The sequence below is a fragment of the Acanthaster planci genome, linkage group LG17 (genome assembly GCF_054643075.1).
Source record: "Acanthaster planci isolate LZ-2023a linkage group LG17, COTS_SCS, whole genome shotgun sequence".
NCBI lineage: Eukaryota > Metazoa > Echinodermata > Asteroidea > Valvatida > Acanthasteridae > Acanthaster > Acanthaster planci.
Genome location: NC_141793.1, coordinates 10,464,683 through 10,491,415, shown reverse-complemented (window position 1 = coordinate 10,491,415; position 26,733 = coordinate 10,464,683). Strand labels below are relative to the sequence as shown.

The following is a 26,733-nucleotide window of genomic DNA, read 5'->3' as shown; positions in this document are numbered from 1 at the left end:
TTTTTTCTGAATGCTTATTCTCTGATATGGGCGGCGTGAAACGCGGTGTCGGAAATACAATTTCCGATTATTTCCTGTCACCACTGCATATTTCCCGAATACACCATACAGAATTACACATCGTACCCAGTTCCAGAAGTTCAAAAACTAGCCAGGTCATTTAGTCTCTATATTCAGGGAACGATTTGCCGGACTATTTCCAATCGACGTTGGACGTAATTGTGGTAAAGTAACCAAGCAAGTGTTAAAGCTATCCCCTCCTTACACTTTGACAGTCCACCTTCAAGAAGTCTAACTTTTTGTGTCTGCAAGTCGACTAAATCCCCACGATACATGGATTTTTACTTCGGTTTCATTTTTCCTGTACATTTTTATTATAGTGACCGGACTGAGTAAATCTGTTTGGTCTATTGAATCTGTCAGAAGGAAAGGATGTACACCTTCCGCTAATGCCAGCTAGTAGGAAGAATGGTCAGAAAATATCCGTAATTTCGGAGAATGCTGACATTGTCAAGATGCTTGTCAGATGGATTATTCAGTCCATGGTGTTAATCACAAACGTTGGTTAACTGCACACAGTGTTCATCAGCCAAGTTCAGCCAACATGCACTTACCTCTGAGAAGTCCCCTATTCATCGTCGGTTTTTTGTCCGGATAACAGACCACACCGTTGTTCAATCCGAGCAATTATCTTTTTTGGAATATACGGAGGTTGAAAAACCAGAGGGCGATATCTGCATTCTTTGATCCACTTGAAAAACTTTAACCACGCCAAGAAAACATTCTTACATTTTGTTTAGATTTACACGTATTGTTTAGATAGCAACTGGTTCCACAACTATTCTTTCGAAGAGTGAATACATTGTATCTCATTTAAGATTTATCATAATAAGATGTTATTGTATCGGATGTTCGCACTCAATTGAAAGGAATGAGCACAACTCAACCAACAGAATGAAAGGAAGGCAGAAACTTAGTCTAATAGGTGGAAGTAAACTCAACAAAACTTAATCATTTACACTTCTCCTTTCTGAACACTTGGGCTGGCCGCCACCGCCGACCGATGCATGCAAAGTAGTAACACAACTTAACACACCAATGTATATCACAGTTAAAACAAACACTATTATCACCATGTTACAATAGCACATGTTATATTGCTACCTAAGTTCAATGCACGGATTGACCTTCAACAGTAGAACCACTTTCCAAGTAATGAGCCTCACTTAAGGAATGACTAGTTGAACCACAAGGCCCTTGGGGAGGAAAGCAGGGCTGGACCGGATGGGTCATGAGGCAGCCCACTGGCCTTATAAGGAAAAGTCAGTGTTCATTAATTTGACTAACCCTACCCTCAAATCCAAATGAAGCAAACATATTCATGCACGCTGTATTAATATTCAAAGAATAGTAGCTAACACCTAATAAGGCAAGGAAACTTGTATGATGGATGAAAAATGGAATGTCCAGCAAATGTATAAAATCCCTATGAGTTCTGGCAATTGGGCAGAGAGCCGCACATCGAGCCAGCCGAATAAACCACATCAACTACAGTACAACTTTGTCTCAAGTCATCCTCTTGTGTCGATTCATATAACCTGTCGGGTTATACTATTCACAAGACATAATATGATTACAATATTATAATTTTGCATATACTTGAAAATGAAAGAGCATGAATAAAACTCCTTTCTGAGTAACAGATAACATTAACAGGAAATATTGGCCTACTTGGAAAGCGTCGGTCCAGCTTCTGAAGAACTTCAAATCTCGCTCTAAATCAATGATGTGGTTAACCCTTCTGCCAGGTATTTCCATGTGCATGGGAAGTGAAAATCTTCGGGGATTGTTCTGTTACTTTTCGTCAATTGTGATTTGCCCCAGTCTTCAGCTTTACACCGCATGCAATTGCCCAATTTTCTTTAATCAGTGCCTTTGATGTAAAGGTTGCATTCACGTACTTTATACTTCTCTGAAAACACTTCTGTCTCAGCTAGATATTTAATTTGATGTAATGCATTTAGTCAAGGCGTGAGAGAATACATGTACGTAAAATTTTCCATTGCTCCGAAATAAACAGGAAGAAAAAGAAGCAACTTTAACGGTGCATTTCTTTTGCCTGGGGTGCAACAATATTTTTCTTTTTGTTTTATTTGTTTGAGCTTTTAGTATATGTACGATGTTTCTTACTTTATTTTTAATCTTTTATCATTTTATCCCGGAAATGATTTTGGAAGGACCTAGAGTAATGAGTAGGGAAGCAATTATTATACACGCGATGTGCTGCAACTTAAACACTCCAAATCCAAAAACTTGAAATTGCGTCTAATCCAAATCAAATACTTCCACACAACGGGAAAGGAACTGAAAGGGAAATCAAATTGGCCATTTTAAATTTTTTATCGCTAGGTTTTACAACTCAATTTGTTTTTTAGAGATTATTGGTTTAGTGTTTGGTTTCGAAACTCATCAAGATTTTTTCTTTTAAGAAAAAAAAATTATTCCGTTTCTATTCCTGTACCCATACCGGGCACTCGGGATAATTTAGCCGTTTTAATACCATTCGCAGCTAACATGCAGTCTAGAAGAGGGCAGATTTCGTTGCCAGAGCTGACGTCAGCCAAACGCCGATGTACAACGTATATGCAGTCTTAACAGCAACGCATCCATTCGCGGGAGGGGCCGTAGCCGGAATTGGCTCGGTGACGTCACCCTCTGTCACCATCAACAAGAACGCGTTGGTCTCCTGCAGACCCTCTATGGTCAAATAAACCGTGCCGATGGGGGAGCTATCGTCAATGTCATTCCGTCCTGGCGCCTGTAATTGAAATTATAAAAAAGAGGACATGGTTAAAGGACGACAGAAATAGCGGCAGGGAAAGGAAGCAACAAAAAGAAACACAACCCCCCTAAAAAAATAAACAAACAAACCAACAAAGAAAAAAATCGAGGGCAAGAGAAGTGTAAAGTACAGAAACCAAACAAATCTAAAACAAGAACAGCAAACACATAATCAACCTTCTTCTGGACATTATTGAGGTAATAGATACAACACAAACACATCAAATTCAAACACAACATCAAAGATAACCACCACCACAACAAAATCTTTACCGTAACAAATTTACATTAATCAAAGGTGCCAAACTTAAACTAGCCCCAACAACACATCTCAACGATTACACGCGTGCACAACCCTGACCAGGCACAACTTCGACAGCGACCACAACAGATCAGCCTGAATCGGCACTTTTCTCAGCTATACAAAGGGATACAAATCTATGGAGGAAGGGCACCGGAGCAGTTTGAACTGCCCAGGCTAGCACATGTGGCAAATTAACGCTTTCCCGCATGGCCGGTATGTCCATAGTCAGAGCGCAGCGAATGCTTGCTATACGCATCACCAGTTTCACAATCACAAGCCCCCTTTCTACCCCATGATCATCGCTGCATTATTTTGCTGATTCCTTCTATGTCCTTCATCCATGCTTTCAACTTGGAATATTAAACTGTATTTTTCTCTGTTTTAGTATTTATGTGCCAAGCGACGACCTAAAGCGAAAGCGAAGTCGTTATTCGGCTGGGCAGTTTTGGCACAACGCAGGCCGCGGCACAACGTTAAAACCCCAATTGCTGTGTCTACAAGCAATTCCTCTCTCTACTTGGCTTGCTGAAAAAATGCGGCAACATTTGTGACCGGAGATACGAGTCGAGCATTTGGACAAACATATTTATGTCAATATTGACGACTGGCGACGTCACTCCAGGGCCACTATATTTCGCAGAAGTTGCCTATTTCAAAGTTTCAAACATCAAAACCTCAGCAACAATCAAAATTCGCTAACCTCTCGCTTTTGGACGCCACCGTGGTTCGTCTCTACTGAGAGGTTTCCCTGATTCAAGAATTCCTCGGGTCCGATGAAGACTTCCACCCTGCCCTGCCCCTCCGTTGCCTCCAGAACGTAGTCGTGAAACGCCTTGTTGGGGTTGGGAGTGGTGATGGAGACGTACATGACCACATTGCCCTGATCAGCTTCGATGGCCAGGGTGACTCCTTCCTCGGGGACGGTCCGCTGCAGGAATTGCGTGTCCCCCCGGAGCAGCGTGTTGTTGACCACTGGTCCACGGATAGGGGCCGGATCTGACTTCAAGAAAATTGATTCAGTTAAATGACAAACATCCCAAACTAGGTATTGGGATAGAAACGAATTTTTCACGATTACAATCTGACATCAGCAATAAAGACACCTGGAGAGAGAAAGAGAGAAGGGGAAATCGGTGGCCATTTCACAGTGGTGATGGAAATAACGTTTTTAAGGAAATGTGCCTGATTGCAGTTCTTCATATTCCTATACACCACCAAACTTATGACAAAAGTGACCGTAACGAACGTTTATGCTTTCCTTCCCAATGAAGACAGTGTTGCTGTTACGTCAGCAATAACAGTAATAATGATAATAATATATTTATAAAGCGCCAATCCACTTCCACCAAATTCATTAAGTCGTAAGCAGTGAAGATATTTGTGACCAAGAGATGTGAATTTAGAGAGGTTATTATGGGCATCTTTCAGCCAAGTTTCTGTAATAGCCATAACGTCGATCTGGCATCGACGGAAGTTTCTAAAGTATTAGTCGTTTTATTATGCAGAGAACATGTTAAAGTGCACAAGTTAAACGTGTGATCTTTTATCTGATGATCCTGAGTCCGGGGAATTTCCACATGTTTCTCAACTGTCTGTAAAGTCCCACCCTTGAATAATCTTGTTTACCCCTGGTGGTAATACTGATGGAGATACAGTTGTTCATAACCTGTGTTTCCTCCCTTATAGTTCTGCGTCTTCCATCTTGTTTTCCTTGCTGACGTTTGGCGGTGCCCAGATGTTTTATTTGTGATAAAAAGATGGTGAAATAACATATCTCTGTTGAGGTCTTAAGGCCTTCAATGCTGAGATTGAGTTGGCTATACAAGCTTATTCATTCCTTGAACTGATAGATAATGACTCATATTTCTGAACAGAATAGTGAAAGCTAGACGTTCTGTGATAATGGTCAGGTCCTGCGTTTATCGAAATGTTACCAAAGACTGTTGCATCCAGAGAGCGGTCGTGGCCAGGCACGACATATCATAAATAATCATGTTCTGTCAAATCACATGCTGAAAATTTAGCACAAAGCACTTTTGACGACTTTGGTTGAATTGTAAAGGTCTTCAATCGATGAAATAACGGCCATCTGATACCAACTGTCCAGAACAGGTTGGTCGGTCTGGCATGAACACAGGTGCATGAGACCTGTAGAGAGTTTGCTAAGGAAACCTCACAACGGATGGAACAAGCTTCTTGGGCAATAATCCAGACGACCAAAATTATTTGTATATATTTCGAGTGATTCATTATTGGTTCTTGTATCCACGTAAAATTGTCCCATACAGTCATGCGTATAGCACAATGTGTAAGGCTATAATGAAGGGGTTGTATTCAGGTTCTGCGAACAGGTCACAAATCTCACGAATCCACTTCATAAATCAGTTAAAAATACACACCCACCAGGACGACAGAACATCAAAAATAAAGTAGCAGACAGAAGAATCAGGATGGAAAGAAAAGGAGAAGATAAAACTGGACGAAAATTGTTTCGACAAGAGGTCTAAAAAAAAGTGCTGGCGGCCATTGCAAACAGCGCCCACAGAAAGAGAAACACTGTTTGGTTAAGGTTCTGTTCATGTTCGGACCTGGGGTAATATTTTTGAAAGTATTTTCTGACTGAACTGTTTGCGTGTGCCGAACAAAGGATCAAGCAGAGACAAGGAGACTTAAGACGGAAAACAGCACACAGTTTGGCACAGTTTGGAGCCCTGGTAGCTGTAACCGTAAAGATTCTTCCCGAAACGACACCATACGTTTGCATCTAAGTGCTTTCCTTACTGCCAAGCTATGACCTGAGGTAAAACATGGACTTGCTGTATTGATCAACAAGTGTGGCACACGAAAAAACAATAACATTCCCGAATCCTCCGATTTAAATATGATTTTACATTCACCCTAGGGGATAGGGTTAAATACAAGACCAAAAGAGACTAACGAGACTAAAGAGACTAACCATTGCATGTTTTCTCTTCAAGAGAGGCAACGATGTTGTCAATGGCGTCAAAATTGCTGACGTGAAACACGTAGGTGTCGTTTGGCTTGTTAGCGATGGCATTCAGCTCTTCCATGTTCACATCGTTGGTCACCCCGATGGCGAATACAGCGATGCCCTTCTCTCGGGCCCGGTCTGCCGGTACAGCGACGGCTGCAGGCCCCTGTGACCGGCCATCTGTGATGACGACTGCTGCGCGGGATACCGCATTGAGGTCAGGTCGTGCTCCGTTCTCTACAAGAAAGGCCTGACTTGCCGTGACATTTAGAGCGGCAACAGTCTGCGTACCACCACCGATGTACTGAATGTTTCCAATTGCCTGCTGTAAAATTGTTTTGTTTGAGTAAGTGTTCAGGTGGAACTCAATTGTAACACTACTGGAATACTGAATGACTCCAACGCGGGTCCGGTCAGCGCCGATATCGAAGGCGTCCACGACATGCGAAACAAAGTTCTTGGTCTTTTCGAAGTTCTCAGACTTCACGCTCCCTGAGTTGTCCAACACGAAGACAAGGTCTATTTGTTTGACATCACACCCTTCGGGGAAAAATAGCAAGAAAATCTATCACGTAAAAACTACACATGCAAATGCAACCAAATCGACCCCAGCCAGTGACTTAACGGGGTGGGAGGGGGTCCCTTTCTGCGGGGGGGGGGCTTAGTGGGTTCGGTTACAGTTCTAAAACTTACTGTCAGCAGAGCCTTTCCTTTTTTAGTATCTGAGTGGGGGCACGGGGGAAGGGCACAGGGCACACTCGACCGAAGGGGCTGTTTCCCCCTCCCTAATTAGGCCACCTGACCCCGCCAAAACAAGCTGCGCTTGCCATCCAATCAACAGACCAACATACCAGACACTTAGGTTCAGACTAACCAACAACCTCTAAGTGTAAAGGGTGACCAACCAACTAATTTGACTACGTTCTTTTAGAAAATTTTACAGCTTTGAGGCTCACAAATAGGACACAGGTGATTTTGAACAATTGCACTGACGTTTAATATATTCTGACAACTTTCCCTACCAAATCATGCCTTCCATAAAAAAACCCAATAAAAAATACACCCCCCCAAAAAACCCAAAACATACCAAATTTTGTTCTACTGTGTTATTGCTTCTAGCCCTCAAGAACTACAAGTTAAAGTCAGTCTACAATATATTCATACATTTTTCTATGTGTTACCTTCACTTTCGAGTCCTTCCACTTTGCTGATGAAATTTTCAACAGTATCCGACGGTTGATCGTGATATCTATTCCTCCAAAGCTCGGCCTGAGAGGTCAGTACCTGTTAGCACATGGGAGGTTAAAGTGTCCGGCATGTATGACAGTGATATTACTAAGTGCTAGTAAAGATGGGCAAGTGGAATTATTTGGTCCAATTTGATTTAGTTGTTCTTTCGTCCCTTCCGCATTCATTGGAAATAAGTCTCGTTTTGATGGGCCTTTTTTCTCAAACACAGTTTCTCTGCAACTTTGTAATCTTCTTTAATGCATGTGTGAAACCTCATTTACATTCATATTTGTTGAAATGCGTTAAAAGTGAATTTTTTAAACTTAAAAAATTATCCATGCATTCCTTGATAATTGAAGGCGCTGTTGTCGTGATGTCATCTAGGAAAGACATAGTTCAGTGCATAGGTTTTTCTTTTCAAATTGAACCAAGAATTTACTTACTAAAATGTTTCTGACAATGGGTTAAGGCTTCCTTATTGCTCAATGCTCATAAACAGAAATCTTCAACGAAGACAACATTTAATGCATAAAAATCTGAGGACATACAACCTTGTTTGTGTACAAACAAATTTAACAATGAGGCTTTCCTCCTGGGATGACATCACAATTTTGCTCAGGAATATGGAAATATTGCTTAGCATAAAAACCAAAAAGATAGTAAAACACCCTTTGAAATAGTGATCTATACAAAATTAATTATGAGGTCGACTGAGACACAAAAGTGTATGCTGAAGGTTTGTATTAAAACAAATTGATTGCAACTACCCTTTAAATTTGAAGTAGTTCAGATTTTCCCTCAGAAAAGCTTTTTTCTTAAAAATTACATCTTCAAAACTTACTTGAGGGACATTTGGTTGTAGACTGTGAAAGTACAGTCGAGCAGCGAGTGCCGAATACAGCGGTCTTCGGCAATACTCCCACGTGGTTCGGCTCCAGTTGATGTCCATCAGTGTTTTGATGTCATCAAAGACAGATGCGTATCGCGGGTTGTTGTACATGGCTACGGTGGTATCGTACGCGTAGCGGTCCACTCGCCAGATTCCCCCGTGGTAGCTGTGGTCAGAGTAAGTGAACGCCTCGGTGCCGTCGGTGGTTTCCACCCAAGCGATGCGCCGGATGAATCTGTTGTCTGCCCGCAGGTCGCTGTTGACCCCGACCAGGCGGTTGATCCGTCCCACCGTGGCTTCCACTACAGCCGTACCAAATGATTCAGGAATCGTCGTAAGGTCCGTTCCCTGGGAACGAGTCGGCTGAGTAAACAGGGCGATGACGATTGTCGCAACAATGAGACCTAGGTAGGAGTTATACAGTAAGGTAGGATTCTGTGTGACAGCGTATATTTTAGTTTGGCAGAGACAGAGTGTAAACGCCTGTTTTTAAACTTAATTAATGCTTAGTGTCATCATTAGTAGAACGGCGTTTTGATGTTTCGGTATCGTCAACCATTTGTCTGCTTGAAGATAGTTGCGACCGTGTCTACAGATCTTTTTCACCCACGTGACTGGATTGAGCTAAATGTAAACAACACTACCACGTGTGGACCGCCTTGGCCACGGTTCCTACCGGGAGTTTCAACCACGTGCAAGTGTACGTTCGAACAGTACATGCTTGGCTAATTTATCTTTAACAGGTAGATTACTATCGAAACACTATGCACGTACTACCATCACAACACATAGAGGCCCTGCACGATTGTGACATCACAGCAAAAAGGTCTATACCGCGCGTAATGCGGTAGCGAGGTGCATGTGGTATAATACAGTAGTATTCCCTCAGCTGGGTTAGCTGATGAATTGTTGAAAGATTTAATAGGTAATTAGGATGTTATTGACCACCCATGAATCGTAAGACGATCACGATTTAATCAGGTGCTGTATAAAATATATAAGGGAAACGTCGCAAAACCCGATCGTGTAGACTGACAAACAAACTGAAACAAACGGCGCTCTAAAAGGTCTGATTCGTCAGTTGGCATTAGAGGCTCGTTTGAAGCATCAGAAATCTGAACCAGTGTTAACTTTATGACGTTGGAGCTGAGTGGATGCTGCATATTCCGAGAAAGGCAGTATTCTAGGATATTGGTTTCAAATCTCGATTTCGAACGTTTTAAATTGTGCCCGAATTCGGCGTCCGCGTCCGGGACATGCATGGCTCCATGTATCCACTTCAGCTGCTGGAGACTGTGCTATAAACAACACCTGCACAACAATCCCCATCATTGGATTGGTTGGTCGCTGATTACATGTCACTGATTTATTAGATCTATTCAACGATACCCGTTGGTTAGAACTTCTTTTGACTGGTTTATAAGTGGGAAACAATGTAATGACTTGAACCACTTTACAACAGCAGAGTCCTACAGACGGAAGAGAATTTATCTAGGTCTTATGTAAAACAAAGAAATGAATAGTTCCACATTTTTGCAATGTTAAAAAAAGTAATTCGGTGACACCTCGTCGAATGTCCATCCTCAAAATACTTGCACGCGCCTCTAGCCGAATTAAAAACGAACGACTGACGACTATCAACGCCAATAATTTTTTTAATAATAAATAAAAATACCGATTATCTATATCGCGCACGTATCCACCCAACTGGTTGCTCAAGGCGCATTATTACTATCCATGCACAGTGGGCTCACTACAACTGAACATCTCAGCTCGATCCCTGAGGAGTATACTAGCTGAAGCTGCCCTATCTGGCGCACATGATTAATATAACCAGATCTTCCCTCACAGGTACTCATTTACTCCTGCGTCTTTGGACACATCGTTTGGAATTGCCTCCCTCCATTGCTTTTTTTTTTGTTCAAAATGACACCTTGCCTGACAGAATTATTCCGCACGGAGCTGGTAACATACCCCTCTTTTAACCCAAGAACGATTTTCCACAATTTCGTCAGTTAGTTTATGAATAGCCGCAACTGCAGGACGGTATAGGCCTACCTTTAATAAGGGGAGTATTTCAATGTCTGTCACCCACACATCTATGGAAATTGACCCAGTTGGCATGGAGACTGTACGGGGTCAACCGCTTGCCGTGGGCAAGAGGATCGGGCTATACAGACCCGTGTTTGAGGGCATGATGTTTTATTTACACTTGGCAAGGGAACTCAAAACGGCAGGGGGATTTCCGTGATTTGTGAATACACGTCCGCCACTTGGTCGGTGGGCCGTAAGGAAGCCGCATTCGTTTTTTTGATTTCCCCCTCCCCCTCTGCCCACAAACCCCTCACCAAAAGCTGGATCAGCCGCTGGGTAGTTCACAGTGCAAAAACACCCATTCTGTAACTACTAACCGCTGATTATCAACGAGGATTTCACAGCAAAATACTAAAGTATCATCGAATTATGCCATATGGGTGCGAAGCTATATAGCTAGAACCAAGTCGACAACGTTTACTGATTTGGGGTGTTTTCCCTTAAATAAAACTAACTCCAAGGCCTAAATTTTGGGCAGTAAGTTTAACATTTTGATTGATTCTTTTGATCTCGGAAAAACTAAAACAAGGACACAAAAAGCTCTTCGTTTAATTAAACTTGCTAGTTGCCCCAAACGTCCCATCCAAGCTTCTAAGAATGAAAAAAGTACCTAACACGAAGTGTACTTACCGATGCGTAACGTTACAGGCATTTTGTTGAGTTGGTGCAGGGGATCACACTATTATGTTGCGTTCCACAGTCCTATCGGTGTCAAAACCGCCGCTCATCCAACTCACAGTAAGTTAAGGCTGTGAAAAAGAATATGTACCGGTCCAGCACTTATACAAATGCCAGTTACGTTTCCCCTTCAGCAAAAGTTAGTGACAAATCAGTTCGTATTCGAAAGCTCAGAGTGAGGGTTTAATGGCGGATTTTTCTTTTAACACGCACAGAGTCTGTACACACACACACTGAATACTTGCGTGAGAAAATTACAACCTCCAATAGAGAGATGTCGACTCCTTTCACTCAGCAGTTGACTTAGGCCTTCACTAAGCACCCGTGTTTCTCCCAGTCACCTAGAAAAGGGCTGGAAAGAAGAACATTTTCCCTTCAATAGTCTTCGTTTCTTTGGATACAGTCACAGACTTTCCAAATATTGGAAAATCTCTCAAGAAGACAAGTATATTTGAGCAACCAGAGAAAACACAACAAGTACCTCTTTCCTGCGGCTACGCTGAGGCTGTTCTGAAACATAAATCTTGCGTGTGGGGTCACAAAACACAGCAACACCTATAACATGCCATCATCAAAAGCAAACATTTCTGGAAGAGAGGTCGGGTAAATGATGGAACGGTAGGGTGGCAAGTACCCGGGGGTGATTTTAACTCAGCACTGACAGCTTGTTTTGTGCAGTTATAGACTGTATTTGTGGACATTGAAATTCTCCCTCTCAGGAGAAACAGATAGAAAACAAACACAAGCATGGACAGTATTACAACAAAATATTGTGTTCAAATAATCTCCCTGGTCCTAGTATGGGATAAATTCTCAACTCTCTATATTTTTTAAATGGGAATGGACCTTATGCAAACATCTTACAGTCTAAGTTTTCAATTTTGAGGAAGAGGTAATTGAAGGCCTTTGGCACATATTTTTCAGGTGAAGTGTTTTTTTATCTCAGGCATCTGCCCGTTTCTTTTAAAAACCGATTCGAAGTTTTACATTTTGGTTGCTCACCCATGACTCATCCGTTCCAGAGCCTATTAAGCTAGGCCACTCTAGGGGTGCAAACTAAGAACGGTGAAATAATTCCAAATTCCCGCCAAACGGATTTTATCACATTTCCAAATATTTTTTGTAAGTATTTAGCAAGACTCGTGTATTTAGCAAGATTCGTGTGAACTTCGTCTTATCATATACTGCCCATACAGATACGTGTACAGAGATATAAATTGGTCACGTTGATGTTCGAGTCTATGCTCATATGCATAATGGGAATATCAAGTTACTTTATTTTCTCTCTCGCCGAAGAGCTCACTCGTGTTAATTTTTGTCTGCTAGTATTTTTCTATAGCATCCATCCATGCATGAAACAGCTTAAGTTTATTTGCATTACCATCCCTCTGTTATAAATCATATTAGCACAAATAAATAAAAAGAGAACCGCGCCTAATTAGAGATGGGGAACAGGCCATTAAAGGCGCAGATCCGGGGGGGGGCCGAATCCCTCCCCTTTGCTAAGACAAAAAACCTAAGACAAGGTAAACAAAAACGGGGAAAATAATAAACGAAGCAAAGTAAATCTAATATCAAGATAGCATAGGCCTACCGTAGATTCTTCGTATGTATTTACCAATGCTATTGTAAACAATTTTGTTTTGTATGTCAGGAAACGTTCCAGCATCGTTTCCGCTTGTCCGCAAAAATGAGACATTTAAAAATCCCCAGCCCGATCCCCTAGAAACATTCCTGGATCCGCCCCTGCAATTTGTAGTACTGACGTGCTCTCAGAGGTTTAAAGTGACAATGTAACCTATTTTTACGAAAATGTCTATCCTCGAAATGCACTTAGCATCAAATGTCAATTTTTATCTCCAATGTTCCAAAGGATGTTTTGGGTCTTGTCGTTTTCTAGAGAATGCCCTGTTACGTTTTAATTTTCTTATTTGCTTTTTCTTATTTATTGTTTTATTTCTTTTGCGACCATCCAATGTGTCAGATGAGGTGCTCTGGCGATTCTGGCATTTGATTGCCTTCTTGGAATTGCCCAAATCAGAGTATCCTCAGCAAATATGACCTGTTAATTTTACAAAATGCGCGTAAAGTCTAAAACTGATATGAAAAAGAAATAAATAATTGACAAAAATCGTTTTGATTCAATATGTAAGATTACATTGGTTGTGATAGTGCAATGTGAATAAACTTACATTCCATCGAAACATATGCGTGTTGATAAGTGTCAACAGTAAATCCAAACAAGCTGATATTTTCACTTTGCCATAATATAATTTAATATCAATAATTCCCATGTGACCTGCTCTGACAGTTCCAAATTACTTGAAACATCAAACCTTTTCCAATTATCCATGCAATGAGCCCATTTCATTGAGCTGAGGTATCTCCGCATGTCACCCTTTTCAGAGTTTTTGTTTGGGTTTTTATTGCTTTTTTGCTCGCCTGTGTGAGGCAAGAATAGAGCTTTCAAAGAAAGTGCGCAGCTGTCAGTGTCATGCAAACTCTCAGTAGACCCCAGGAGTGTGACGAGCATAATCCTAGCAGCTCATGTAGAATCAGGATACTGTGTATATGCCTTACCTTTGTTTTACTTGAAAATATATTTCCTGCTGAAATGAAGTGTACGTACTGGCGGATAAACCCTTTGTGTGAACGTATAACATACGCGTGTAGTAACCTAAAGACCTACGGACGGACGCAAAAGGCGAGGCCCACTGAAAAATGACGACGTGCACGCAAGCCACTGGTTTATGCGTGTCTAATGGGGGCGCACCACAATCGGGCCGTGCTTGCATGGGAGAGGGCAGCAAAGTTACACTGCAGGTACTTTTAATTTTTACCTTAAAATTCTAAACATGGTAACATGCTCCCATGTAGTATGGACATTCCTTTATTTCTCTGTAGTTAGGAGCCCTCAGAGAAATGCTCCTTTTTCTCCCGCTAGGATAATTTGTTCCAGCTGGATTTGTGATGATAGTTATTGAAATGTTTCTCTTCACTCTGCCACAGATAACCCTGACCCCCAAATACCTCAGGATTTGTCTTTCAGGGGAAAATACTGCATTGATGACGTGCAACGTGTGTCCTGACTCACCCATCTTGCAACCCTGCTTTAGGTGGACCTTTTTATGTGCGGAGGTCAACACTGTCACGGTGTACGTGAGTGCCTGAATGCACTCACCCCCTTTTACCGTTGCATACCTAGTGTGGCCATTCCTCTGTGCATTTGAAGTGATCAGTCTCAATGAAAATACCCATTTTATTTGTAGAGAGGCTGATAGTCATTGAAAGATTCCTTGACTATTGTTGTTGCGTTTGACTCCACGATGCGCCTGAGCCTCCGAGTCGTTTTCAGAGAGGGGTAACGTTGCCGTGTGCGAATCCGGGCAAGTCCACACAGTGCCTTCACTGTGTAGTTTGGACATCTTGAATTTCCAGGTCCACACAAGGGACTTCATCAGGTATGTGTACACAACGTTTACGTGGTGATATCGAGGACAGCCCATTTGTTCTAACGATTCCTCTTCGTGACAGCAGGTCCCATTTGCTTTTAGATTCGAGGTCGTTATATGGATTGATATTCTGTGCCCATCCTACTAATTAATAGCCGCAGTTTCCAGGACCGAATCAAGTGTTCCGCACAGTCCCACAACCAAGGTCCTCCAACTGGAGATTGGGATCTAAGATTATATTTGAGTTAGTTGTTTGAGATGTAGGCGTATAATATATTTTTCCCGAAAACAAATAATTGAAAACATCTGGGGTAGCTCAAGCCCCTGTCCCCATGTCCCCCTGGGGGCTGCGCCAGTAGTTCCGTAGGCACGACTCCGACCTTGGCACTAACATCCCAATTTCATAGCCCCAATAATGCTAAGCTGTCTCTGTATAAAAATATAGCTAACATGAAGCTTTCATAAAGTCGAAGGTTAACGCTGAAACCCCTAAAAGGGGGGTGCTTTTGTTTTATAGCCCCTCAATATTTCGTAGGCCCTAGAGACAGTACATTACATGGCAGTTGTACATCTACTGTGCCACCAGGATAATCTCGAATAATGTCTCTCTCCCTCTGCCCGCGATTTACATTTTGCGCAGTATTCTGCATTCAGTAGCAACCAAGCAGAGGAACAGTTACCTACAAATATAACAATAATTGACCAACGTCAAATAAAGAACAAAATCACCATTACAGATTTTTTCCTCTACCTTTTTAAAATCTAGTTAATATCTCAGACTGGTGGTATTCCCTGATTATAAGATACACCTCGTCACCCAAAGTTGATTTAAAATGTTGGAAGGTGCGTGGAGTTGACCATTACAAGAATAAAAATCACTCCAGCAGGTAAAATATCTTGATTACAAGCAATAAAGTACATACAGATGTACACATTTATAATATACGCTTATATAAAATATAAAGTGCTCAGTTTGCACTTCCTTTGACACACTTTTTGTAAATATCGCATGAAATTGACGTAGTTGTAACTATCAGAGTCTTGAGGATTCCCTCACTCCTATTGGTTATGTATAAATTAAATCCACTCGTCAAAAGAGGTCATTCACAGTGCAGTGCGCCACCGATGGTTTGTTATGGCGAGGCCTTTTGCAGTGCATTGTGGGACAAACAGTCGCCAAAGCCTCATTCACTAACTGCACTGTGCCCTGAAAACTTGATTTTTTTCTCGAATGTTGGTTTATTAGCTGAAGAATGAGTGTTAGGTAGTCAAAATTATGGTTTTGTGTGGTTGACGGAACGCCTCAATCAATCACATATCCCCAAATTATGTACGAAGTGCACTTTATCGCAGCAGCGTGTCGAACGTGAACCTGCAAGTGACCTGTCTTCCGCGAACACTTGGTGGCGCGCTGTATAGTGAATCACCCGTATTAGCGACAAAGTGGATAGCCACAAAGCAACACGTCTGAAAATGGATTTCTCTAGCCCTAGAATGAAAACAGTGACAAGTCCAGCTACACTATCATATTTTTGACTAAGCACTATATATTTTTGCTATTCATTTTTCACAACTTATATTTGATGTCAATTTCAGCTCGTTTAATTTCAGAGATGCCTTTCCAGCCGTTCAGGTCAATATGACTGACTTCAGTTTAGCGTATAATTGAATACACGAATAAAGAATATGGTATACACTCCATGTGTCACCTTCAATTTCTTTAAACCAGGGGTACATGTAGGCCTATGCACGGTAGTATAATTTATCACTAGTTACTTTTACTTAACTTCTTAATTTAAAGAAGATATCAATCTTGTAGCTTTTCGTATCCGTACCGTATCGACCTAATGATGAGAAACAGCACAGACAGTATTAATGATATGAGAGAGACTACGAAAAATGATTTGACAGCGCCGAGTGCGTCGATAACCACACCGCCCAGGATGCTGCCGATACCGTAGCCTACCGCGTAGTATGCCAAGAGGAACGAGCCCTGAAGTGAGCAAGAGTAGGAGACTAACTCTTCGTCCGCAAAGATGGCGCCTAGCGTGTACTCCACAATGGCTGCACTCACACCTGAAAATGAAACACACAAATAAATTTTAGAAAAACCCAGTGTTAACTGCATGCTATGAACATCCCTTAAGCTACGCCAGCAAGCTTTAGGCAAGTAACAGACATTTCTAAAGCTTGCTTCGTACGTCAAGCAACACTGAACATGGAGCGCGGCGACAAATATGAAGATTGAACACATAGTTCATTCACTGGTTAATGTCTTTTATATGCACTAGCATCTCGCATCATTATCTCTGCACTCCGAGAAAAGTGTGATACATGAGCATGTGACCCTCACAGCGCGCCTCGCAGGTTTTGTTGTTTTTGAAAGTGATTGGCCAACGAAAATAATTTATTATATCTTCCACGAAACAGAACAACGGAACTTCGAAATCTTATTCCATAGGCCTTTAGTAGTAGGCCTTTAAATGCCAAGACAATGACACCAAATTGATATTCAACTGGAAGTATTCCTTCAAATTATGATCATTACCTTTAAAACACTCTGGGATCACTAGCAGCCAGGGACCCCGCACGATACCGTAAAGGAAGTATCGGATCACAACCAGGAGGAGGCAGCCCAGCATGAGCGTATGATGAGAGGTCACTCGGCTGAGCTGGGGCAGGGCGAAGTAGGTCGCAGTCTCGGCTGCCAGAGCTGCCAAGCCCGCTACTCCCATGATAACGTGCGAGCCTCCTGAGAAAAAAAGACACCGTAACTATAGATTAGAAACTTACAGAACATTTTTAAAAATACACTACACTAGTTGGCTAGGGAGAAAGTAATGGTATTATCGTAGCTTGGCAGGAAATTCTTAAGATATATTTTGGCCCCCATTTTCTTAAAAAAAGAAAATATTGACCTCTTTGATTTCTAATGCAATAACCTTCAGTTATTGTTTTAGACTGCGCTTGTAGTCATTAGATCCATGTAGATCTGGTTTTCATTGCCTGTTCTTGAAACATACTTTAATGAAACCACCAGTTTTTATATATCATTTCCCAATTTCTGAACATGTGGAAGTTACACTCACAGAAGATTGAATTCCCAACCGGCAACGGAACGACGAAACGAATTAGCACTAATGTAAACTGGTTACAACATTAAAGACTGCCGTTCAGCGAATCTCGCTGATGGTTATCAAATCGGGCCTCATGAATATACCATAACCTAAAGTCAGTGGTTTTATTGCCCCCATAAATACACATAAATGTCAGTACCCATCTCCAGAAGAAAAACTCGAGTGCATATTAAAACAGGTCCGACCCGTTTTTCCTCACATATACCCCAGGCCGACGACACATTGAAACAGCTATCTTGAGCGATCAGCTTTCTAAGCAATTTCGGGTGCGATAGCTGCTCCCTGCTTGCTAATGGATTCATTTTCTCACAGGAAAACGAAAATAATAGAAGTTGACGGGCTGGAGGCGGTAGATGCTGCAGTGATACGTGCACCAACACTTCAATCTTTGCAGCCTTAAAAAAAGTTTGTATTTCCAGGGGGAAATAATCCTAATTCATATTTTACTTAAAAAGTAAAATGAACGAGGTTGTCCTTAACCCCTTTTAAATGTATTTGTCGTTCCCAGCTGCCTATCGAGCCTTGAGAATGTCTATCCGTCTAATGCAAAGGGATTTTTTTGTTTTTGCTTTTAAATTTTTGTGTGTGCTGATAACAAATTTTATGGGATGGTGTATTTCGTCTTGATATGTGTCTGCTGCAGCTGCTTACGTCTGAGCTTGTTTGGTCGTGTCTTTGTTTGCTTTTTCTTGACAGTTTTTATCGCATGGGGTTTCAATTTTTTATCTGTACATTTCAAATGTGCCAAATGAATTTAATTTTGCTTTGTTTTGCTTTAGTTTTTTTTTATTGTCCTCTTTCAACCTTTTTTTGACCTGATCAATTGCTCTGTTTCAATTGTGTAGTCTCATATCAGGCTTGTTTTTTTCTTTACCAAGCCACAATAATGGTAGCCGTTACATTTTTAATTAGATGCATGAGGGGCAATGTGTTTTATTTGATGAACTGTAACATTTTTTTCTTATTCAGCTGGGATAAAGATTCACTTTGACCTGTAGCCATTCATTTTGCATGAACTTAAAAAAAGACAGGACGCACTTCAGCTTGCAGCTTAATAAAAACGGGTGGATTTATAAGAGTGTACGGCAGACTCTAAAATATAAGGATATTTTGAAGGAAAATCCTCTTTCGATGGAAATTCCTCTAAAACAACTTTGATACTTTATTTATCTCAGGATTCAACCATTTTTGTCTTTGCTTCATGAACAAAACGAAGGAGCAATCAAAAGGCTTTCGGGGTATAAATATTTGAATTGGATCTGCGCTATTAACGGATCACTTCCGGTCAAGCGTTTGATAGTCAAAGATCCGGATTCAGATTAAAGTGCAAAATGAAACTTGCCACAGAGCGGAATTTCTGTGGATCTTTTTCACGCATATTAGCGGATTCAATGGATCGTGTTGGAGGGAGAAAAGATCGCAGAGTCCCAAGGTCACCTGAAAGGATTTCAGATGGGTTAAAAGCTTACAGTAGTGCATTGGATCAAGACAAGATAGCCGATGGAAGACTAAACAAGAGCAGTATTTCAAAGGACGGCTATATACACATGAAATTAAAGTATATGTATTTTTGGATTTTGGCATTGGTCCAAATATTAATTGAAATTGTTTCTACATACGTGTACCTTTGAATCACAGAAGACGCGTTGCCGGACTTAAAAAAATAATGCAAAACTCACTGAATCTATGCAGTACCTAATACTGCACTTTTACAATATAGGAGCTGTTGATATTAGTGATGCCAGCGACCAAGATGGATGCAGCGTCAGGTCATAATGGCTGCAGGCCGAGCTGGCCCAGCCGGGAATATGTGCACCGCAAGAACGAAAGCCTCTCCGTCACTGGCCCACCCGTCATTTCCCATACCCAGCTCTCAGCGTGGCAGGGAAGCGCAGAGTCGGGGATTTGTCGACTGCCGCCGACTTTTTTTGATAATGATAAGTCCAATTTGACCGGGCTAAATGGGCCTGTTTATCCGCCGGTACAATCGACAATGGAAGATGCAAACGGGAAGAGACAAGACAGATGCCGCGGAGGTGCTGGGCCCGAAGCCCGCAAATGGAATCTTGCTGATTGTGAATTGGAAGTCGGCCGGTGACTCGCTACACGCCGGCTAACTGCGTAGATTGACCGCTAATCCAATGTGGCTCGGTAGGGGTGGCAAACGAACAGGCAGAGAGAGTGGATAACACAGAAGTGGGTAGGCATGCTGCTTTTGCGGGATGTGTGCAATGATGTGAAGGAAAAAAAATCTTCTGATATCGGGCTTGACGTTCAGGTGCCTGGAAAAAGGAGGACTTACACAAAGCTAAATGCGGTTAAGGGAACTTACTAACAAATTTCAAATTAGCAAAGAGTCTGAGCACCTACAGATTCGAATCTTGTAGCAAGAAACTCTTGCCTGACAACTGTCTTTTAGTGTAAGGTTTTTGCAGTCTCACTTCAACAGATATAGGCATAACACCACACAGGCAGACAGACGGACAACAAAACTGGCAACGAACAAACAAACAGACGGTCAGTGAGTGGTTTAATATTTAAATTGCACGGCTTCAAATTAGGACAGGCACAGGGCAATAGGCTTAAACGTGCCGATTCAAATTAGATACAAAACAGCCGGAAGAAAATTCATCTTAGAAAAACTATTCTAAGGGACGTCCGACTCGAGCACATTTAACAACGTGTTTTAGAACAAGCAGTAAGTTCAGCGGGCGCTCTGGGGGTGAACTTGAAGGAAGAGCAGTGACAAAACCAACACCCTCCTCCGATCGATGCCAGCTCCACCTCTGTCCCCTCCCCTATTTGGAGAAAACTCCAAATAGGTTTTTCTTCAATATGATCAAATACCTCTCTGCCACCTCCGGATCCCCTCATCTAGAAAATTTACTTCGATGCAGTGCCCCGCCCAATATTTCGACATCAGTATAGAGTAACGTGCACCCTATCGGCACAAGGCACCAAATTTAGATTCTGACACGGTATACCTACCCACTGACATGATGTACCAGAAGATGAAGCTGCTACTCAGCCCGGACGCCGCGCCTGTCCAGGCGCTGGCCAGCAGGAACGAGCCATACTTGGCGCTGAAGATGACCTGCACGAGGACCCTCACTGAGAACTCCGAAGTGTCCTTGGGTTTCTTCAAAAGAAAAGAAAAAACACAAAAGAGAGTAGGAAATCGAGGGCAGAATTTTCGCACACGGACCTGAGAAGAACCATCACACTGGGGTCGTTTTGAAACTCGGGCGTCGTCTTCGCGTCGGACTCGTCTTGGTTTCCCGTCACCGGGACCGTCAGACTCGATATGAGTTTCTCTGTTCTGCTTCGAGGATATGAGACTCCGTTACATGCAGTGGCAGCCCCAGAACGCTGTGGCTGTGGGTGCAAGTGTGGGACAAGGCAGAATCGCGTGGGTGCAAATCAAAATACTTATTTTGGCCTGCACCTACGCCGTATTTGGTGTGTGACAAAATTTTTGTGGGTGCAAACGTGGGTGCAAACGGCTTTCAATGGGTGCATTTGCAACCACGTGACACCACGTCCTTCATTAAGAGAAATCCATTCAATGAGTTACTCCCTAAGTAGGCGACGCCGATAAATTCTGAAGCTGCTGGAAAGCTGATAAAGATGCTATCATGAAGGATCTGAATGACTGACCTCTGTAGTGCAAGACATAATGTGTAATAACATTAATATATTTATGACACCTGGTTCTGAAAATAAAAGAAGGAAAATAAGTAGTAATTGTAAAATGACGTGCATTTATATCAAGGACATTATCCCTGTACTGTTACGCAGAACCCACTTTTACAGTGTCCTATGCTTCATTTCCCAATTCCTATATGGACAGAATATAAATTTTGTCCTCGTATTACACAACCCCCGAATCCAAGACAGAAAGCTCTGTACAAGATAAGAATGTACGGAGACAATCGTGCTCTTTCGTGACCGAAACATCAGCCCGGCCCATGCAGTAGTCCAATCAACGGGGATGTCGCAAATTATTCTTTACTCGCCTCCGCCGATTTTTTTTTTTAGGAGGCAGTCCGCACGATTTACAAATTAGTCTATCCTGACGGCTCCTTGACCCGAACTATAGCTGCTGATGAGAAGTGGGCTTGAGACGTGTAAGAGCAGGGGGAGCTAGATGAACCTTTCAATACCCCCATTTTCCCCTTTTTATCACCAGCTTTCCTGTCTACCTTAGGGTTGATCAGGCTGGTAAAAAAAGGAAAAAAGGCTCCCCCTGCTCCCCACAAAGGTTGATTAATGGATTGTTTAAAGTAGTCCGTCTCGTTTGAACAGCAAGGCAGTCCGAGATCATTATTCGGAGATGCAGAACAAATGATTTCCGAACAGTTGGACTCGCACCAAAAGGGGGGGGGGGACGTGATCTGAACGCGTTTTGCTTGATTAATAACTGGTGCAGAGGCAGGGCTATCTCGCCGCCGTCTGGTTATTTATTATGCGACTCCGGAGACCTTTCCCAAAGAGTCAACTTGAAGGAGATAGGACTCAGCTTCTGTGTCCTTTTTTATAATGATTAATACATCGTTATTCAATATCCTGCTTTATCCCTTAATCAACCGTAAAGACGAATATGCATAATTTCATTAATTCAAGTAATAGACCCATGATAAATATGTCTAATTGCATTTGTACGTAGATTTAAGTTTTCCGTTCAAATGTAAAAATCGAATAATAGAAACAGAAACGAGAGAGAAAAAATAGTTAAAAAACACAATACAAAGCAATATAGCTCAAAATATTTTCAGCTCGCTAAGCTGCGCTTATAAGCAAAAACCTATTTCCGCATGTCATGTGGATTCAAGAGGCAATAACGTCGTAATTTTTTCCTGGCTGGTTGATGATGTAGCCGCCCAACAGTTACAAATTGTTGTTTTGTCGTAAAAAAGAGAGAAGGACACATAAAAAAGATAAGGAACATCGCCACCCCCCAGGAGCTTGGTGACGGAGCCTAACGATCCTCTGTCGCGTAGGGAAACCCTCTAAAACCCGGTGGAGGACGTCCATCGCGATGAAATACGGCGCTGGCAGGGAGGCAAACGGGCGCGGGATCAGAGAGAGCTGATGGTCGTAAACTGGCCTCTCCTGCTCAGCCAATTTATTGCATGGCCGTCGATGCCGGGAAACGGTAAAAAAGAGCGCCCGACTGTGAAGTGAGGGTCGCGATGGGGTACTGCCTTGATGGCGCTCCACCGTTGACCTTTAAAGGTGCGCACCACACACCCACAAGAAACACCGGGGAAATTAAAAAGTTTCCAGTCTGGTTGCTTTGCCACCTGCATTCTACCATACTCCATATCACAGGGATATCACAAAAGGTTTCATAGCCTTCTACTCCGTAGAGCAGAGTAAGGGAAGTTTAGAGTGAAATACAGTTAGGCCAGCACACGGGGTTTCCAATCAATGGATTTTTCTTCTTTTTTTCTTATAAAACCAGACTTACTCCCACTTTAGACTATGTAAACAGAGGCATCGTATCAATAGCTGAAAGAACGATATTCCCATTGGGAAATGGTTATATACATGTACTTCCGTCGTGCAAGCTACATAATATGAGGCAAATTGTGTTATACTGTAAGACCAGGGGTCTCTGCTTGCTTAATACAGGGGACAAAAAGAAAAAGACTACAATAACGTTCCTAACTGCCACGACCTGTTCTCATAAGACGTTAAATCATGGTACACCAACAAAAAGTCAACCCAAACGCTCGTGCTAATTCCATGTTAGAGTATGTACAAATCATCATAGTCCATTACATTTTATGGAGTCTTTTCCGAAAACCGGGCCGTGGTGAAACGAGCAAAGATAATGTCCGCTTCGGACACCTACAGCGTACCTAAATCACACAAGGCCGCCTTCGGTTCAGCGTATACACCCGTAGTACGCTGGCTGGAGACTTTACAATTTCTTGCTCACGATGATTCCGTTTTTAAATTGGAAATGGCTTCAATTACCTCCACGGGGCGCGGAGTTAAATTTTAACACACCTTTGTGCTTTTTTTTTGAAAATCATTTACAACGCCACAGGCCTCTTAAAGGCACATGAAATAAATTAATAAAAAAAACCTGTGAATTAGATTTTTGTGCCTATAAAAATGTGACTAACAGACACAGTTTTAAAGGCAAGACAACATCTCCAAGGAGGCCGGCCAAGGGGCGGAACTATCAGGAAATGGGGTACCCATAAGGGTGTGTTTATATGTAGAAGTTTGGAACGTTCTCCCAACGGGTCCATGGGAAATATTGGAATCTAGCATGCTTTCCCGTGTATTCTAAGCCAATATGGGCATAAAATGTAGGGCCTGAAACGTCTCATATATATCATTTTCGGCTCCATTTCGCAGAATTGCAACATTCGTCAGCGGGCGAAAGTGAAAGAATTCCGTCCTGCCTAAAAACCAAAATTCAGCCCTGAAATGCATGACAAAGTGACATGATAACGTGGTATGTACTTGTCTAAAAGATAAGGTATTTTTTAGGAAAATGAACGTATTCAATCGAAACAATTCAATAGAGAAGAGTTCGAAACAAGACAAAGTCTTGCATTCTCTTGCGACACAAGTGTCCGTCTCATTCAGGGATATTGACACAATATCGAGCAAAAAAGATTTAATCTTCTGCTTACCTTTCTGACAAACCAACATAGGGGGGGGCTCGATTCTGAAGTAATAAATATTGGGAGATGCGAAGATGTTCAGAATCCTCTTTTGTGTCTGTTTTTGTCATCACCTCTAGTCTACAACTTTCTTGAAGTGATCATATCAAGGCTTCTTCTGTAATGTGTGTTGCATTGTGTGATGTGTGCTGCCCGACTCAGTACGCCTAAGGTGCGGAGAGAGTTAATCAAAAATTGTGCAAGGGGTGTTCGTGAAAACGGAACGGACCTGAAACCACGTGCCGGCACAAAATAAAGGCACCTTTACAGCTTGATTCTGTGTGTTCAGTGGGAGATGATACAAATACTGTACAGGCGAAAGAGAAATGAAATGCACAACATGAACACTGAATCCCTGGGCCTTACCGGAGGCGCGTCGAATGTGAACGCCAGGGGCAGACATAGGACCATAGTCACCACGAAGGTAATAAAGGCAACGCTGTAGTTCGTGTGCGGTATCTCGACTCCAAACAAGACCGTGGGATGCTCCATAACAGAAAGGATTGCTCCCATGGAAAGAGTACTGACGGAGAATGAAATGAAAAGTGCAAGTAACACAATTTTGTCTTAATTTGTCGGGTCACTTTCTTTCTCATCAATAAGCCAGGTACAGTGACCAGGTGGTTTTACACAGAGCTGTTTTTAGAATGTCAGGTAATACTAATTTAGTGGCCACTTGATGTTCAATTACCCGACATGTATGATCAGGTGACGGATTAAAATTATTGCATATTTCAACTTTTGTTTTGGGATCACAACGCCCTCAATGACGTGCATTGAAAATGTTCGTGTTGGATTATAGCTCACCCGATAGCAGCCCCGACGGGGCCAAACGCCTTCTGGTAGCCGTAATCCACCGTGTTCCCCTTGATGTATAGACTGTCTAACACAGCGGCGTTGCTAAGCGCGTGCACAGGGCCCTGGAACACGGAGCCGAAGACGCTGAGGAGCAAGAAGACGATGAAGAGATTCTTGAGGTCCGCAGGTCGGTAGAGCCAGTCGTACTCCGTCAGAGTCACGGCGTCCTCCAGGCTTGAGCCGTTAACATCACGCTTGTTGAAGTGGTAGGGGCTGTATATGCGGTGCACGGGCCCGAACGGCGAGTGTGTGAAGCGGCTGGCGAACTTCCTGTGGGTTCCCGGGAGGATCTGTTCCAGGGGCGCGTAGATGAGGTCCCTGGAAAAGTTGAGTGGTCTGGGTGGGAGACCGATCGGCATCGAAGTTTGAAGATACTCTCCGAAGTCCAGGGACACGTTTGGTTGGTAGGAGGGGGTGTCCAAAACTCGGGAAGTATTGGTAGTCCTCTCGGGGATCGATGACAGACCTGGGTCCACCTCGACTGGGAATATCAGGGCGTTGGTGGCGTTGGTCACGCAGTTACTGACGTTGAAGCTGGGCTTGTGCTCTTCCTTTAAGCGTGCGAAGATTGCCTCGCACGACTGGTGGGCGGGCGCGGGCACCAGTGCTATCAGGCTGATGCCAAGAATCCAGCCCACCAGGCTGATGACGATGAGGGTCTTACGCATGTTAAGCCGGTCGGCCAGACACGTGATGGCCATCATCAGGGGGATCTGGGTGAAGGGAGAGCAGCTCTGGAGCAGGCCGATTTGGCTGGCTACGAGCCCCAGCTGCTGGTAGTAGACGGGCAGGAAGGGCACGATGCAGGACTTGCTCCCCTTGAACAGGAAGAAGAAGGCCTTGAACTTGAGCGTGGAATACTCGACGGTGCAGGGTTGGCACAGCTTCGCTTTGGCCCCGCAGCCGGCCTCGTCGTCGTCGGTTGACGCCTTGTCTGCCAACTGCTCCAGAACCGGCTTCTTCGGGATGTCATCCGTATGCTTGGTTTCCCTTATGTTCCTCTCAATTTGGTCCAACGCCTCGGTGTACCGATCAAGAAGACGGGCCCGGTCTATGTTGTCCCCTTCCATGTTCGTCTCCCTAGGCAGTGCAAACTTCTACTGAGAAAGGAAACAGCATATCAGTGAATCAATGATGAAGTAAAACAAAAAAGAGCAAATCTGTTCACCAGATCGTAAAGATGTGTCCTGCCGTATTAGTGTACTGAAAGCAATATAGCACATCAGATATACTTTATCACATTAAAATAAGAAACATTACAATAACAAGTGACAGAAAGGACCCTTCACAAGCAGACTTCAAATAGAATTGCCGCACAGACACAACACACTGTATCAGACAGGAGCCATTTGGTTCCGACGGCGCGCATAGCGTTAAGACACAGACAGTCGTGGAAGAGACGCTGCACGGCGTCTTTCCACAAAACAATTAACAAACTGGCGTCCGAAGCTTTTTAACATAGAAAAATTTTAACATAAGATGCCTTTTAAGTGGCAACACCACCTGTTAAAGCTAAACTGATACTATGGTTCGGTGTATTTTGTTTATGGTCAGCTATTTTGTTGAAAATTGAGG

At 42.8% G+C, this 26,733-nt stretch overlaps 2 protein-coding genes across 5 annotated transcripts in view; both read right to left on the bottom strand.

The window, feature by feature from the left end:
* Positions 1–739: 739 nt before the first annotated feature.
* Positions 740–14,801, bottom strand: LOC110973504 (von Willebrand factor A domain-containing protein 2-like). Its single transcript, XM_022224375.2, has 8 exons — positions 13,609–14,801; positions 11,290–11,380; positions 10,981–11,099; positions 8,209–8,660; positions 7,319–7,421; positions 6,102–6,677; positions 3,846–4,141; positions 740–2,818 (listed from the first exon to the last, which is right to left on the bottom strand). Exons 3-8 carry the CDS (start codon positions 11,000–11,002, stop codon positions 2,582–2,584), a joined length of 1,686 nt encoding a protein of 561 aa, XP_022080067.2. The 5' UTR covers positions 11,003–11,099; positions 11,290–11,380; positions 13,609–14,801; the 3' UTR covers positions 740–2,581.
* Positions 14,802–14,954: 153 nt separating this feature from the next.
* The window catches only part of LOC110973503 (major facilitator superfamily domain-containing protein 6-like), a 32,918-nt gene continuing 21,139 nt past the window's right edge, over positions 14,955–26,733 (bottom strand). For 2 of the 4 annotated variants that reach the window (XM_022224371.2, XM_022224372.2), the window contains exons 2-6: positions 25,108–26,255; positions 24,667–24,823; positions 20,606–20,756; positions 17,029–17,232; positions 14,955–16,556 (exon numbers count right to left, since the gene is read on the bottom strand). In XM_022224371.2, the coding sequence (XP_022080063.2) occupies positions 16,288–16,556; positions 17,029–17,232; positions 20,606–20,756; positions 24,667–24,823; positions 25,108–26,255 (1,929 nt within the window). In that variant the 3' untranslated portion in view covers positions 14,955–16,287. Of the gene's footprint in view, positions 16,557–17,028; positions 17,233–20,605; positions 20,757–24,666; positions 24,824–25,107; positions 26,259–26,733 lie in introns of all 4 variants that reach the window. The other 2 variants (XM_022224374.2, XM_022224373.2) reach the window with 1 other exon arrangement.